General features: G+C 41.2%; 1 protein-coding gene across 1 annotated transcript; it reads left to right on the top strand.

Annotated features, from left to right (window-relative positions):
* Positions 1 to 809: 809 nt before the first annotated feature.
* Positions 810 to 17,114, top strand: bgnb (biglycan b). Its single transcript, XM_085393559.1, has 8 exons — positions 810 to 1,052; positions 6,392 to 6,653; positions 11,544 to 11,656; positions 12,501 to 12,714; positions 12,834 to 12,944; positions 13,240 to 13,333; positions 15,908 to 16,046; positions 16,147 to 17,114. The coding sequence occupies exons 2-8, from the start codon at positions 6,407 to 6,409 to the stop codon at positions 16,342 to 16,344; spliced, it is 1,116 nt and encodes a 371-aa protein (XP_085249685.1). The 5' UTR covers positions 810 to 1,052; positions 6,392 to 6,406; the 3' UTR covers positions 16,345 to 17,114.
* Positions 17,115 to 17,590: the final 476 nt, after the last annotated feature.

Here is a 17,590-nt window from a genome sequence, read left to right as displayed (position 1 = left end):
TAGATTTGAAGCAAAAAAAAATCAAATTTGGATTCATCACTCCATAAGACCCATTGTCACAGATTTTCAGTCCAGTTCTTGTGTAGTTTCATCATTTTTAAGAACACACTGCACCACACTAAGATATGCCAAGTTCTTGGCTAATAGCACTTTGAAAACCACCTTGTTGGTCTGTGTTATCGACATAGATTCAACTAAAGAAATGGAAACAGATGAAACAAATGTGTTCTGCAGCGGGCTGCTAATAACAAAATGTCAGAAGATAAAGGATATGTTAGCTCTTTATAGGCACCGAACTGGTTCATCCTTTACGTTAGGTGCATTTATATGCTTAAATAATTTATAGGTCGGTGTTAAGTGGCCTAACAAACAAAAACAATTCCTCTGATAATGGTCAGTTTCAAGAACTTAACTAAAAATTTGTGAAAAATCCGCCAATGAACTTAAATGCACTTAGGACGTCTTGTAGAGAAACTGCAGAAATATTACTCAAAGCCACTTGAAAGAAATACAAGAAACTGCCTCCTTGGATGCAAAATATAAAGAAATAAGGGTTGGCTCAAGACCTTTCCACAGAACTGGCCGTAAATAAAAAGACCCCTAATTATTCAAAGTTGTGGATGTTATCTGCTGCGGTTTCACTGCAGAAACGATTGCTTGTAATATCACAGCTCTGCTACTTTCAGCCGTTACTGGCAGGCTGCTGAAATACAGCAAGGAAGTAGACCTACTCCCTCCTCTTCCTCCTCCTTCTTCTCCGAAGCTCAGAGCCTGGCTTGTTAACTTTATGGGCTCAACTCCCTCGGAACGCAGTCATTTCCTCGACTTGGACTGGAAGGCGCGCACACGGTGGCCTGACGCGGAACGCAGTTGCACACGGAGCTGCGGCTGGATGTCAGCGGATCATAGGGAAACACCGCGATAATCCCTAAATGTGATGAAAATATAGGATATTTTATCATCTCCAAGATAAACTGACGCACAGAGGGAGAAAAGCAATCGTCAACCTACTTTTTGGAACTTGGAATAAAAATCTTATTTCTTTCCCAAAGGTAGGGGAGTTGGGTTATTTTAATATATGTACTTTTTAACTTGGCAGCTGACTCGGAAGCAACTTTAGTATAAATGTGTATTACTTCAAATGAGATAGTTGCCTCCGCTTTTTTCTTTCTTTTTTCTTTTTTTTTTAACAAAAAGTTTCCCAAATATTTTTTAAGTTTTGATGGAGCTGCCAGCGTTTATATTTATAGCTGAAAACACAGTACACTGATAGAAATGAATAGAAATCATTTTAATCATTCATTTATTTCCCTGCAAATATCTGATTATGAATATGTGTATTTGATGGCTTTGAGATTCAACCTGTTGCATCTTGTGGTCCATAGCGTTGACCTGTAGTTTTAGCTCTTACCCCAGGCGCCCACAAGATGGCGCAATGAATCTCCAAAGCTCATTCAAGCTCTAATCTTCTAAAGGTAAGAAGATAATTAAGCAAACCTCTTTCCACTTAGTTGGTTCTCTAAATAAGTGGGCTCTTATTCTATCATCAGGCTCTAAATGTAACATCGTGTAGAGCAGGTCTTTTAGATCCATCCATGCATCCTCATTTTGGGAGAATAATTATAGTGAAACAGCCATTCGAGTCCTTCTTGTATACAGACCTGCTTTACCCTCAAATTCAGCTCTGGGTAGGCCGACACACTGTGTGTGGAGGTACTTTCTTTGGCAAAAAGATTATTATAGCTCGCTCTCCTCTTAGCTGTATTTTGTTTTTTAACATAATATTATGCAGACAAAATATGAAGCTCTTTGAAGAACAACCTTTTTCCTCCCTCAGTGACCCAGTTCTGTCTTGTAATGATCATTATATGTCCAGTGGTTAACTCCCCTGTATGAGACACTGAACTGTCTCCTTAAAGACAGGGAAACTGTGTTAGTCTGACTTCAGCCCGTCAAAATGATGGTCTGAAGCTTCAGGAACAAACAGATTCAGGAACAAACAGGCTGCTTTCCTATTGCCGCTCTACACCTGCTGCTCTGTCTGTCCTGTGATTCTCACTATCTCTCTGTCTATCCGTCCACCTGCCTGCCTGGGCACTTATTATGGTGCACCTTTGGTCATCTCCAAGACAACCTGAAGCTGCCTACATTTATTTTTTCTATCATACACTTGCCTAAATGCATACTCAGTCCCATGCAGCTACACATTCTCTCTGCAGATGGTAGTTATCATTTCTTTTCTCCAGTTAGAAGTTGTGCTTTTTTTGGCCATGTTTTGACAATAAAATATGCCAATTGTTCCATTTTGGGTTGTCATAAAGCAACCATTGTTTATAGTCTCTCTTCATACCACACTTATAACTGGCCCAAGTTTTGGAATAGTCCACATGCTCTGAGGCTCATCTGCCCACAGGCGTGGATCCTCAGGTCCTACGCTCCTCTCCAGCTGACTGATTAGGCTCTTTTTTTGCTTTTTAGCTTTGCTCTGCTCACTGCTGTGCATTTGGTTAAGCCTCATCTCTGCAGCACTGAGCTGCTCACCACCACATCCAAGCTTGGTGGCATCAGAGGAGCTGCCAAACAGTTCCTTTTTTTAGGGACGGCAGTCACCAAATTACAGCCGCTGGGGCAGTTAACTCCACCCGAATGCTTGTACCAGACCCGCCTAACAGCCTGCCTGTCTGAAGAGTGCATGAATTGGGGACGCGTGTGAGTGTGTCAGAGTCTTTGTGTTTGTTTGACATCCTACTTGCAAACATTGTGGTAGGTTTACACTTGTGTAAAAATGTGAAACAGGTGTACAGTGTTACCCACGCTGCTTACAAGATCATATGTCATGTATTCGTGAGTTAATAAACTCTGACACAAGGTTATTAAAGCAGGTGACGTGTGTCCGAGTTTACTGCAGCTTCTGTCCAAGTCAAGGGGAAAAAACGTTCTCACTCAGTGACCAGATTTCTATTTATTCTCTGCAACGCCATGTTAAGCCATGTCAGATCGTTTCAGCACAGTCAGCACTGTGATCACTTGGAGCCACCGTGTGATCTTAATCGGCACCAAGCGTTGACGTGGCGGCTGCCAATACAGTGGTGTTGCAGAGCCAGCTGGCACTTGCTGAGCTCTCTGCCCCACCTTAATTCTGCCAACTCAACTCAAAGCAGAGCTGAACTGTTCCAGAGGATGAAAACGAGGTGCGTTTTACGTCAGGTTCACTGTACAGCGATGTCACAGGGTGAGACCTCATCTCTCGTAGGGGTCAAAGTAGGAAAAAGATGAATGTTTCCTCTCTTTCATCTGCAGAACAGAGTGACATTACTGGCATCTCAGAGAGCACTGAGTTTAAACATATGTATGTTTAGCTTGAAAAAGGCAAATGCTATCATTTTTATGAACTCTGGCTGTAACACAGTGCAGTGATGTGAGGCGTGATGAATAACCCAGGACTTGATGGATGCTTTTTACCAGAACTACGTCCTGATGCAACCTCACATCCTTTTGGGGTTGCGTCAGGAAGAACATCCGGCATAAAAAACAGCCAAATGAAACATGGAGAGATACCCACCATGTGAATAAAGGAGCAGCCGAAAGCAGACTTTACTGTGCTCTGTCTCAGAATCTACGTCTCTTGCCTCTCCCTCTTGTCCAATTTTCACATTTGAATTCAACAGTGAAGAATTGGAAGTTTCTGTTTTCGCCTGCCTGTTATGACAGCTTCAACCACATGTGGTTGTTTACACAGACATATTAAGTGTGAGTATGTGGGCGTGACTGACAAACTGAGAGTGAGGCATCTTTAAGCTTGCAGGGAAATTCCTTAATTTTCCGTCTTTGGTCTGTTCACTTTTTTTTGAAGGTAGAGGGATGTTTGTGCTTGTGCTGTTTCAGCACCGAGCCCGAGGGATCAGTAGCAGCGCTGTATTCTCAAAAGCATGTGGATATGCATAGATTTAAAGGGGATTTCTTCCCAAACGAAAAACATTAGCCTGGTTGCAGCTGCAAATTCAGGTGCAGTTTCTGTCAATTCAGACTCAGTGTTTTAGTTAAAAGCACTAAAAATAGATGTAAAGTCCAAAAGGCAAAGATATCGACTGAGTGTTCACTTAATTTTTGCCAAGTAGTGCAGGAGAGATGCTACGACTTGGAAAGTCCTTCTTTTGTTCCTGTGATCCTTCGGCTCCCTTGTTGCCCACAACCTTCTGCTTACACACAACTCCCACTTTTTCTTTCTTCTCTCTGTCTGTCTCATAATTATCGTTCTGCTCTTTCCTTTTTCCTTTTTTGTGTCGTCTGCACTCCCTCCAGCTACACACACACACTGCAGACAGTAAAGTGAGACAGGAATAGCCAGCCATCCATCCATTAAACCACTCGCCCTTTGGATGGGAGGCGAGATGAAGAGCCAAGGCAACAACAATTAAGGCTGAAGGCTTTGGTTTGTTTCCGTCTCAGCCCGGATGTTTCACAGCTCACAGCTGGAGGGAAAGAAATTCATATGTACAAACACCAGGGTTGGATAAAAGTGGGTATTACCGACTCCTTAATTGTGGGACATAGTAAAGGCTTATCTTCATGACGTGTTTATAGTAGCCTTGTATGTAATTCCTGGGTGATAATAAACCGTATCGGACTTGTTCCTGTCTCCCTCTTTTTCTTCTCTTTGATGGTCAGCACCTCTGTCTGCAAATCGTCTGTCACATCGCTTCAATTCTTTGGTCTGACTGAGAGAAAAAGGCTCCACAAATTAGATCATGGGTGACACTTTTTGTGGATTTACAACGTATACTTCTTATACCTCCCATAATGTTGCAAAGGGACAAACTGCAGAAATTGTAGGTGTATAAATAGGTCTAGTGGTGTCTTCTGTATATCTTCCAGCTCTTTTGTGTGCTGCATGTCATTGTGTGATGCTGACTATATGTCCTAGCTGTGTCCTTTTGGCTGCATTTTTCTGACCAAGCCAAGGCCAGTGGTGCTTTTTCTTTTCTGGTATAATTTGGCAGCTATTTTTATTGCAGGGAGCAAACTACAGGGGCCAGATATTTGTGCTTCCTGGCCAGGTCCACATCCACGTCTTTCTTCTTTCCTTAAATAATACCATTATTTCTTTGAGTAGAGAAAATTCCATTTGCAATTGCAGTGGTCAGAGAATTAATACATTATTTTCTTAAATAAGAGCTCACAACTCAATATTTACTCACGAGAGGCTCGAATGCTCACTTGCTTCCATCTGTTAGCTCCGCCCTCGGCTCCCCCTTGTACTCCCCTTAGTTCTGATAATATTGGGAGTTGAGTCATTTCATCTTCTTGTTTCCAGTGAAAAACAGATCATGTTGCTACAAAACTCTTGTGTTTATCAAGGCCCATTTGCATACTAACCATCTTTTCAGTCTTATGCAGGATTACGGAGCTGGAGATCAGAGGAGGAATTAACACGAAAAAATGAGAGCTTAAAAGGTCACTTCATAGGATTAGCCTCTAGGGTCATGTTTACGACTCTGTATGCTGCACGGCTCAAGTGACCTGCTAACAGTCTCGCTCTTTTTTTTTCTAGTAATGACTTTTTAGGGGGAGGAATGACTGTGCTGAAGTGTTAGTTAGGTCAGTGCACCCTGTGTAAAGTAGGCAAACAAAAATGCACACGCACACACACTGCTTACATGTCTGATGACATGTAAGCAGTGTGTGTGTGTGTGCACGCGCATACTATGACATCATGGCGTCTGTTTCCTGAGAAACCATGCAAACCTGTATGCACACATTTGCCCTTGCACACCCACTTTCTCCTGTAAATGAATGGTGGCTTTGTTGCAATGCTCATTTGCAGGAATAAACTTTTCCACAATTTACTGTAGGTGATGTCCCTCGCGCTATCTGATTGGCTAGTTAGAAGAGACTTACTCTTATGAGACCTGTGGTGTGCACGAGGCAGACAGTGACATGGTGCGGTTGAAGTCACTTTTCTTCCCAGAGTCAAATGCTGGCAAGTGCTGGAGGGGACTCGGTGCATTTGCCCTCCATAGCCTTAGTTTCACTCGTCCTTCTAGGTGTGCAATAAAGAGTAGGGCTGTAATTATGAATGAGCAGAGCATTTCATGCTATTTTAGAGTGAAATGAAATACACCAGCGAGTATGTGCTGTCTGTGACAGAACAGGTATCCAGCCCTGCCCATGCAGTTTTCCTTTCTCCTGCATGCTTACTTCAGAAACACTTAGATGTGCATATTCCTGTTCACACACACACACACACACACACACACACACACACACACACACACACACACACACACACACACACACACACACACACACACAAAATGTCTCTACACTGGATGAAATTTCTACTTTGTTGCATTAACGCTAAGGCTACTCTCGTTCCTTTGTGTCTTTTCAGGTGCTTCAATTAAAAATGTTGCCACATTGCTCCTTTCTGCTGTTGCTATGCGCGGTCCAGCTGCCCTCCCCTTCCTCTGCCTTGCCCTTTGAGCAGAAAGGCTTCTGGGATTTTGCCCTGGACAGCATGGACGCCGAGATGACCATGGAAATGATGAGGGATCCTGAAGAGGGTTCAGCTGACGATCTGTTCCCTCACGAAATACCCACATGCCCCTTTGGCTGCCAGTGCCATCTCAGGGTCGTCCAGTGTTCTGATCTCGGTTAGTGAGTGTGTGGGAAGGAAATAGAGCATCAGTATGTATTTGTGTAAAGCTTTGTCTTCATTTCACAGTGTGTGAGTGTGGCAGGAAGTTCAGAAAGGGAAACAAAATAGTTGTCTTACTGGTCCAAACCTTGCATAACATTTATGAGCCCTTCTTTAGAGTGGGAGGGAGGGGATTTCTCCACTGGGATAATGGTGGTATATTTTGACAGGGAAAGGCATGTCTTTGAGGGATTTGGTGTTCCAGACTTTGAGGGAAGCTACTGGGTGGGAGAGGAGGAGACACTGTGTGAGCAGAACAGAGTAAAGATTATATCAAAAGATGTCAGGAGTAACCGAGAATAAAAGAAAAAAGTGATAAAGTCAGAGAATTAGAGGTCGGCAGAGAAAATTAAAAAATAACTGATACTTACACGACACGTTTTTATCCTCAGACTGACTCGAAACACTTTCTGCTCACTTTTGGCCTCATTTACCCCAAAACATGCATTCATACACTCACTTTTATCTATGCCTCGGCACTTCTGTCTAATATTGATCTACACATTCACATTCCAGGGAACTGAGGGAAACTCAGGGTTCAGTATTTTGCCCAAGGGCACTTCAAGATGCACACTGAAGGGAATCGAACAGCTAACTTCTGATATGTAGGAGACCCGCTCTACCTCCTGAGCCACAGCCACCCTACGGTGGGCAAAAAAGGGAACTTTGTAAATGAGTCTTGTAAATGTTTTTGCACATATGCTTGGTAACATCTAGTATTAATGTCAACTTAACGTCTAACTACTTGCTCTTTGCATTTGTTCTTTATTAACCAATATAAAACACTTATTTATGCCTTTTTCTATATGAAAAAAAGCACAAATGACCACATATTTCATGAACACTAGGCAAGTTACTGGGACTGGGAATTATTGCTTAAAAGCATCCTAATTAGGCCAACTGCTCTTTGTAAATAAGAAGTGTATGTTTTTCTTATACAACAAAAAGATTCTGAAACTATTCATCAAGTTTTGGATCTCAGATGTGGTCCGTGATGTGGACCACTCAGATGTGGTCCAGTCTAAAAGATAAAGTTCTATTTTTCCCAATTTTGTTCTTCTGTTACAGAATGTGTATTTTCAAGGTTTAATGCAACAGCTGAAAAAAATTTAACACACACATAATACAAAACCCCTTTAATAGAATAATTAGAGTTAAATTCATGTTTTACTTCCCTACAGACTAGTGACCCTGGGCCCCTTCTGGAGGCAGTAGCTAAATTTAGTTCCAGGGAATATTTCTGTCTGATGTAGTTGCAGCAATTTGGACAATTTGACACTAATTTTGCTACAACTAACATTACTATTCAAACAATACTACCTCAGTCTCTCGTATGCTCACTGTTGGTGAAGTGCCTCTAAAAAAAGACTGTAAAATAGATGGAGTGGTGACAGTGAGTCACACTTTTGGTTTGCAGATTGCAAGTTGCACACTTGTCATTTTGGGGATTGCCATGTTGGTTTGTTGAAGCCAGACATGACAATATTCAGACAAGAGGGCAAACCTGGAAATTTGTCAGTTAAAGCTTTGTGAAACAAAATGCATTCGTAATTCACTGTGATGTGAAGTTGGGATGCTGACTTCATAAGAAGGTGTAAAAAACAGAAATCATCCACTTCATAGTTGCCAAGCAGGAAATTGTAGCTATAGATACCAAGAACAATATAACAACGTTTAAACATAAGCATGTTTATTTCGGCTCTGATGGGCTCACAGTTTTTGGCACTTCCACATTGCTTAATTTTTCATCTTGGTCACCTCATTACGCTTATTTAATCTTCTGCGTTGTTGTAACCAACTGGGCTGAAGAGGAGTAGTGCGAGATATAGTCACTTGCTAAAAAGATGTGTAAAAACAGCTGTTGAGTTTCTTTTTATACTTAAGCAGTCTTATTCTTGGAAACTATTATGGAAATGCAGATAACCAAATGGTCTAAGGAAAGAGCTTTTTCAGTTCTTGGAAATAAAAGATCTGCATATTTTGTGTGGAAATGCATGTGTGTGAAAAGCAGCCAGCTTTGAACGAGTGACCTTGTGTGACTGTCTTTGTACTTCGGAGACAGTCACACACGAGCATGAAGATCAAACTGCTGGGGAAATATGAGTAGAACTTCACTTTAGATAGAAAACATGTTCAGAGTTAGAAAGCCTATTTAGACACTTCTAACAATTGTTAGTTTTTGCTGGTTTAGATTAAAAAACCTTATAAGTATTAAGTACTGTATTTCTATCTTGACATATTAATGTACAACTTCTGTATGTTATTAATAGGCAGTTATTAGAAGGTAAAGAAGTAAAAGTCTCAATTCCTAGTAGTTCTAAAATATGGCCAAAGACATTTAAAATTCTCTAAAATGGCAAATAAACAGCATAAATACGCAGCTAAGTGCTGTATGCACCTTGTTAGTTCGCTAGCTCGCTAGCTAGCTAGGTGATGTGAAAGACAATGAGGTGGAAGCTTGAGAATTAAACCATTTAACAAGATGTTAACAATTCAATTCAATAAAACTTTATTGACCCCGAAGGAAATTAAATTAAATATTGAGTTTTTCTTTTATGATTTTAACACCTCGTGAGGATTATTTGCAGTTATATTCACTATGAGGAATAAACCACGTTGAGCTAGTATTAGCGGTTTGTTTAAAAATATATTTTTGCTTTTCCAGTAGATAAAAATAAAAGCAGAACTGTGCCAAAGTTTGCATTATGTTTTTACTGTCTGTCTGTGAGTTAAGTCGTTTCCATAAAAGCATCCAGTACAATTTAGTCACTGCAGACATTTTAAAAGAGACTAAAAGAAACTGAGTTATGTCTTAATTATGGATGTAAAGATTTTTCACATTATACTAGCTATATAACTCTAATAAGACGCCTTGGTTTAGACATAATGGTTTTGTCGAATCATCATTTTACAACCTCTATATACTTACTGTCCCTGGTCTTTCAGCAGCGGGTAAATGTGGAAGCGTATAATTTCCGAGATGTCAAGTGCTTATTTAGAACAGATGTATTTTGGTGCTGGCGTCTGTCTCCTCTCAGTGTGGATCCCAGCATGATGTTGAGTATTTGTGTTGAGTTGAACTGGGGTTTTAGAGGGTGCTAGTTTTGTCAGTTTGCGGTAAAGGCTTTGAGATTTGTGGCAGATGTGGTTGAAGAGCGGTGGTTTGAGGTTTAGAGGGTTTAAGGATTCATTTAATCAGGGTCTCGGTGAAAGCTTTTTCCTAGGTATTCCCATCAAGTTTGTTAGTTTTGATGCCTGGCACGCAGATTTGAAGGTTTCCAACTGGCAGGAGGCCTGCCAAAAGCTGCAGGCGTTGACTGCAAGGTAAATATTTCCTACCACATGAATCATCCTGGTAACATCCTGCACCCTTAGAGTCTCACAGCAGCTGTAATAACTTTATTGCATGTTTAAACAAAAAAAGAAATCATAAATGCAGAGCGTGGTTTATGATTTATAGAATATACTGAGGATAGAAACTCGATATTTTCCACACAGCTTTCACGAATGTATATTTGCTCTCTAAAGGCAAAATCTGCACTAGATCTCTCTGTGAGGACGCGGTCGGAGCCGAATGTCAGAGGGAGCGACTAAGGCTTGGATCTTATGTGGTGTCATGGAGGGTGTGGCACAGCACAACCAAAGCCATATATCTAAAATTACCTCTAGATGGACAGCTCTGTGGGTCAGATGTGGTTGGTGGCAAACTCGCTCCCAGTGGGACAGCTGGCACTCTCTCACCAGCATGCCCAGTTGCATCATGTCCTCGGTCCAGATGAGGTCGTCCCTGGTTGGGATTCGTCCACTGTGGCCTGTCTGGATTAAGCTACCACATCTGATACACTCGTCCACGTGGCTCTTTGATGTGGTCTTGTTAATGATCACTGGTAGCTGTGTTTATCCGTGCGCTGAGTCATTTTTCCAGAGCTCCCTGAACAAAATAGCAAAGGTGTATTTTCTAACGCCACTTTGGTGTTCACGTGTCGCAGTCTGTTCTAGGCCGTTTGAATTTATCGCTTGGTAACCAAAGATAACAGACTGTGCCCTTCAGTGATGAAACATTCAGTGTTTTCACATCATGAAATAGTGCTAAAAATCAAACATTCAGCTCTTTCTTCTGACAGATATTTGTATAATATTGATTCACAGAACACAAATATTCTGGGAAGTCTCGAATGATTCATGAGTGAAGTTCAAAACAATACTGTGAGGAGAGAAAGTGCTTGACTGTAACAGACCACTCAAGTCACAATCAGGTTAAAATGCAAAGACTTCTTCTCAATTCAACACTTACCCACCACTCACACATTAACACACACACAGCTTTTATTCGTCTGTAGATGTCGGGGCTGTGCCAGTCTCCTTTCTATTTGATGTGTGACTTTATAGTATTTAAATCACATCCTTTGTGACTTCTGTCAAATTGGAAACCAGATGGGAAACATCTGGTGTCCCCATCTGGTGGGAGGGGAATTTATGTTTCTGTGTGCGACAGTGTGTATGCTTGTCCTTGTCAGCGACAAACCAATAATGGTAGCTATACACGGCGTGCTGACGTGCGTGTGTGACCTCCATGGTCGTGTCTATGTCCACCTTTCATTAAAATAATAGACAAGGAGCACCGAGGTACTCATTTGCTACAGTGTGGGAGTGTGATTGGGTTAATTCTTAGGCCTTTAAACCACACACTGTCTATTTATTTTCCAAAGTCGGTGTCTGGTTGAAGTAGTCTTAGAAGTTCCCAGTTTAAAACAAACTGGCTTATAGGGTGTTGGTTTGTAGTCACCCATGGGAGCGTTTACCAGAGGTTGATGCCCTTCTGTGTTTTCACTGCTTTTGTCTTCAGGTTTCACCGAGGTGCCAACGAATATCCCTCGAGACACCAAGTTCCTGGACCTGCAGAACAACCGTATCACTGAGATTAAAGAGAACGACTTCAAAGGCCTTACTAACCTATATGTAAGAGCCAGAAACACTGCACAACATGTTCCCCACTCCCCTTCACAATAAAGGAACGGCTGTACTTAACATTTTTCACTGCCTGAATGGGACCCACAGCCAAACAGCCGCCTCTATCTCACACAACCTGAATTCACAACAATCAATTGTAGAAATGATTACAACTCTAATGATTAATTCTCAGGTTACTAAAATATGTAAGGAGTTTATATGTATTTTTTAACCTGTGGGACTGTTAAGCAGCTTGCTATCTACTCCTTTTTTCATTAAAGGCATCAGCATTTGGTTCAGTTACATTCTTAAGAATCGGCTCAGCATTTCTCGAAGATCTGCAACTCAGTCATCTCAGCTTGTGTTGGCTTCGGTAGTGAGAAATATAATTAAGACCCCCATTTCTCTGGGATTTAAAGGTTAATTTCCTTGCTTTCTGTCGTCCTCCGCTATGAGAGCTTTAATTGTATTAAAGTTGGAGCCTGAAGCCAAATGGGAGTATTCGAGCTCTCTCAGCAATAAGGCTTTGCTTACTGCTGACCCACATTCTGGAGCTCTGACCAAGAGAAATATTAAGTCTGGCAGTTTAGGAAACCCCTGACATGAAATAACACAATACCATCTCTATTGAGTTCTGCTTACATCAACTACATCTGTCTCCATCTTTCAGCCAGTGTAGGTGGGGAGTCTTCTAGCTGAAACACGCTTATAGTAGGAGCAGAGGGCATAAATAATGATTTTCACATTTTGTGCTTCATTTTTCTTTTTTCCCTTTCATTTTCTGACTTCCTGGTAGCTCATAGACCAAATGGGTGTTGAATTTGGCCTCTCTTTGGTTGTTGCTTCTTTTTAGGGCCTGTCTCTGAGGAATAATCTTATTTCCAAAGTCCACCCCAGAGCATTTGTTCCTTTGAAGCACATGCAGAAGCTCTACTTCTCCAAGAATTTGCTGACCACTATCCCCAAAAACCTGCCTGCCTCTCTGGTAGAGATAAGGATCCATGAGAACCGCATCAGGAAGGTCCCAGCTGGAGCGTTCGCAGGACTGAATAACATGAACTGCATAGGTCAGAATCCTAGAGGACATTCTGTGATGCTTTGCTACTGCGTTGCATTGGCATTGGATTTTAAAGATTAAAGGGAAGGTATTTTATTTCATGCTATGATGTTTTTTTGTTTTTTACAGAAATGGGAGCAAATCCCATCCAGAACAGTGGATTTGAACCTGGAGCGTTTAAGGGACTGAAACTGAACTTTCTGCGTATATCAGAGGCCAAACTAACCGGAGTCCCAAAAGGTAAAAACTTAGCTTTGTGGCTAAAATGCTAGAGATCTTTCAACATTCTAGTATTTGGTAGATTTACAGTAGAGTGTTTTCTTTAGTAAATATATACAGCAGTGTTTTTATGTGCCCTGTAGCACATTGTGATAGACCCCAAAAACATTTGAATGCTCAGATTTCTGCATCTGTCCCTTTTAGATATTTAAATAAAAAGCAAATGGTCAACATGACAAAAAAGGAATGTCCAGCAAGACACAAATCTGTTGTCTCGCTGAAGTGAAGTCTTACATCTATGTTATCTGCACTTCAGATCTCCCACAGAGTCTCCATGAGCTTCATCTGGACCACAATCAGATCCAGGCTGTGGAGCTGGAGGACCTGAGCCGCTACAAAAACCTCTACAGGTCTCCTTCACACTCAAACACCAGACTCATTTCTGAGCACAGCTGAGTTCTTGCACCCTGATCACATTCCCAGTCAGCAGTGCCCCTTAGGGGTAATAATACAAATTACATTGACAGGCCACTGAAAGTAGCAGGGAGCTGACCCACACCGTGCAGCATGTGTGGCGTGAAGACATCACGGGCAAAACCATGAAAGGTTTAAAAACATTATAGGACAACTTTTGTCAGATGATTTGAATATTTATTTGCTGCACATGTTTGGACAACATATGAAAATATCTTCTGTCAGAAAGAGCCATCATGTCTTTTAATGGCTGTTCCAAGTTTCTTCCATCTCTTTTCTGCATACGTCTCCCCTGCAGGATTTCTCTCGTGTTAAAGGAAAAGCATTAGAATGTCTAGAAACCAAAAGTAATCACAGAGAGCACAAATGCAGTCTGTATGGAGTTCAAACTGTAGGCTACTTATAAAAGAAATACAAAACAAATAGACGTAGCCACTGTGAGATCAACCATTGGTTTCTGTGATCCACATTTTGCAGTAATGTTGTTTTCTCGGACGATGCGGTTATCATTTTTAGATAATACAGTGGAGAGGTCCTGTTCACCGACTTTAACCCTTATAAGTGGCTCAAAACGACCTGGTGAGGTTGTTGTCTTGTAGTATCTTTGTAATGAAAAGTTGTAATTATTTCATATTTGACCAGTTCCTCAAAAAAACATGTTTTATATATTGAAATTTTTACCTGACCTTTCCTACATTTGACAAAATGACTTGCATCTTCTTTCTATGGAATTTCATGGGACCCTTCTTATCAACTGGGGCTGTCAGCGATATATATTTTTGGACCACAAAGAGTGCAACCTCTCAAGGATTATTTAACTAACAGACAGCCTTCATTCAGCCTTCAGGCAGCGATTCATCCCCACTGTAGGCGACTAGCTTGTGCCAAAGTTCATAAGAATCTGGGGGAAACCACTGACCAGCAATTGTGCAGTCCGTTCAGAAAGACAAGATGCAGCATCACCACGGATAACGTTCCCCCCTGTGTGCCTTTTGCTGCTGGAGACACGATTGTGGGGACTCTACAATAGGACAAAGCAGACATCCTTCCTCTGATGAAGGCTACTGACTCCTGGGGCGTTTACAGCACTGAGTTTGGATTCAATGGCAGCCTTACAGTGCTCAGCTAAGTCAGCAAGAGATGAATGACTGTTGTACCCCTGAGCACAATGTATCACAACAAAATGGTGGCTGGTACCAGAAAAGTGAAAAAACCCCACAATTTTTCATATTCTAAAACAAGACCAAAGCAGATGTAGATGCTATGGACCAGATGGTTGGCACCCACTCTGCACCTGCAAGTGTAAAACATAGAGGTGGCCCATGCTGCTGTGGTACAACTTGACATTGCCACCCTTGATGCCGACACCTTCTTCACAGCTAAGCACCCTGAATTCAAGAATGGTATCACCAACGCATGATGGGTCTTCCTGGTGTGGCAATAAGAGAAGTCGGCTGGAAGTTGCCTCCAACTGCAAACTCCAATCAATGAAGCAAAGGTGTAGGGTGCCAAAAGCTAAAACTCGGCCACAGGAAAACAGCAGACAGGGCCAACCAAAGACAACAATATTCCATATAACAAAGATCATAAAGTCAGCAGTCGGTGTGGAAATGCACTGTGTGCAATGATTACAGCCAGAAACAGCTGGTTTGTCACAACTACAGTGAAGGACAAGGCAATAAAGAGAGAGGAATTGTCTGGACACATGTGCATATATTCTCTTTCACACAAACAAATTGATCTCAACGTTGTTCTGTTGTGTAATTTTTTTCTATTCTAATTTTCTAAACGTTTAAACATGAAATCATCATCTTGTGTGGAACAAAGTTTAGTACAAAATGTAACACAAATGATTATTTTTAACCAAAATGACAAAAGTATAAACACAACGATCTTAACACGCATCATTTTTGACCCACCTATGGACGAGTGGAGGGTGAGGTCACTCGTGCATGTAAAGGTTAAATATTGGAGGTAAGGACTGGCAGACAGTGACTGGCTAAAGCTCCTTGTGCCAGCAGAGCACTGCCCTGACTATCAGCCACTATCACAATGAAGTGGGCTAAAAGACGTTCACCATGAAGATGTTATGAAGGGTTAAACTATGTTTTTATGCCACATTGCAAACATGCTTTTATTGCTGTTAGCGTGGGCATTTTAACATGAACGTCTGTGGGGATTGAGACACTTTCCGTCCTCGAATAGCCCCAGCAGGTACCTCATTTTTTGCCACATATGCTTCATTTTTCAGCCCATTAAGTTGCTACACAGATGAGAACAAAGACTTTCTTCCTCTGCTCCTGTGGCATCGTGCTGCATTTATAGTAGTAGAGACAGGCTGACGTGGCCCTATTCCTCACCTGGCTTAATATAACTTTCTTAAAGTGATAATAATCTGGAATTATCCTGTTATTTCGGCTCACAATACATGAAACATTTGAGTGCAATGTGCCATGCATTGGCCCATTTTCTGCCTGTTTAAAATGTTCCTTTCGCCTGGCATTTTCCAGGTTGGGCCTTGGGTTTAACCATATCCGCAACATAGAGAACGGCAGCCTTTCCTACCTGACCATGCTGAGAGAGCTGCATCTGGACAACAACCGCCTCACTCGTGTTCCCCAAGGCCTTCCAGATATGAAATACCTGCAGGTGAATCTAATGTGTGCAACCAATTTTGATTTCCATTTGGTATTGATTCTCACAGTGCTCTCTTCTACTGTCCCTCCTTTGCCACTGCGGCTTTTTTTAGGTGGTTTATCTCCATTCCAACAACATCAGCCAAGTGGGTGTGAATGACTTCTGTCCTCGTGGATTTGGGATGAAGAGGACATTCTATAATGGCATCAGCCTGTTCTCTAACCCTGTCAATTACTGGGAGGTGCAGCCAGCGGCATTTCGCTGCGTGAGCGACCGGTTCGCCATTCAGTTTGGCAACTACAAAAAATAAAAACCAGGCAGACGCTGGAAAAGAGGGAGGATGATTGATGAAGGGATGAAGAACGGATAATTTAAATAATGAAATAAAACTTGAGATATGGAGTGAGGTGAATTTATATCTGAGATTATTAATTTTATTATTATTGTTTTTGTAAAGAGGATAAGTGAGGAAGAGGGTGGGCAATAAACTGATGAAACAGGCAGAGAGGAAGTGAAAAATACAATCCCATAACTTGAAGGGAGTGGAAAGCAAAAGGCTTACAGTTCTGCATGTGAATTTTGCTTGTTTTGAATTCAAGGTTCTGAAAGTTTTTTCTGTTTGATGAAGTCAAAAATGAGAAGAATGTTTCATTCTGAGGAAAACCGAGTGCTTAAAACTTGTGAAACGCTCCATTTTTTCACAATAGTTCTTATTGTAATTGAGGTCGTTCTTCTTATATTAACATTCTGGTTACGATTATGAGAAAAGAAATAGAAAAGGCAGCGCATTATAGATTTTTATATATAAAAGGTGCTTTTTATAACTTTCTGTGTGTTGATTTGGTAAATACATTAAGTCCTCCCTGTTTCACTGGTCTGAAGCCATTTGGCTTGTCACTCTGTGATTAAATTATACTGTATTTATAAACCAAAATTTGGGCTTTTCCCACCATCTACAGACAAAAAGGTTGCACTAAAATAAAAACTTCAGTTCAAGATAACAACAAGTGGACTCAACAACAACAACAAGTGACAGGTTTAAATTCTGCTAAATAAATGTGCCTATTGAACATATTTGACTGAACCACCACCCTGTGCCATTACTACATATTACACCATCTGAGCAATACCTTAATACAGTATTTCATACGGGAGCAGTACAGTAGTGGGAATGTGCCCAAGATGGAGACAACACACAGTCCGCTTTGCTTTGAAACAATGAAAGTAGTGTGTTCACTCTGTGCTACAATCAGTGGTAGTGTCATTGCATCGTTTTGCACAGTTTTTTCTGCTTTGCCTTTTCTGCTTGGAGGTTTACTACGAGGCTAGCCTTTTGTTTTGTTTTGCATTTGTAGACCTATGTGGAAATACTTTAATATTATGTCTTACGTCCTGTCTCTCTTCTGTAATCTGACAACCTACTGCTGCATGTGAATAAAGACATTTTTAGTCTGCTGCATTAAGTGCAAGAACAACCGATCGCCCTGGGTTTGATGCTCTGTGAGAAATAAAGAAGAAATACCAAAAAATGGAAAACATTTGATGAATGAATCATG

The sequence above is a fragment of the Rhamphochromis longiceps genome, linkage group LG20 (genome assembly GCF_057381845.1).
Source record: "Rhamphochromis longiceps isolate RC_006_pf linkage group LG20, R_longiceps_female_GT1.1, whole genome shotgun sequence".
Taxonomy (NCBI): Eukaryota; Metazoa; Chordata; class Actinopteri; order Cichliformes; family Cichlidae; genus Rhamphochromis; species Rhamphochromis longiceps.
The sequence above is the reverse complement of the archived record's forward strand: the minus strand, read 5'-3'. Positions and strand labels throughout refer to the sequence as shown.

Excerpts from the sequence above, each read along its gene's own strand:
- bgnb (XM_085393559.1), top strand. The coding sequence starts at position 6,407 with ATGTTGCCACATTGCTCCTTTCTGCTGTTGCTATGCGCGGTCCAGCTG. Across the intron at positions 12,715-12,833 it reads GAATAACATGAACTGCATAG|AAATGGGAGCAAATCCCATC; the intron begins GTCAGAATCCTA and ends TGTTTTTTACAG. Across the intron at positions 12,945-13,239 it reads ACTAACCGGAGTCCCAAAAG|ATCTCCCACAGAGTCTCCAT; the intron begins GTAAAAACTTAG and ends TCTGCACTTCAG.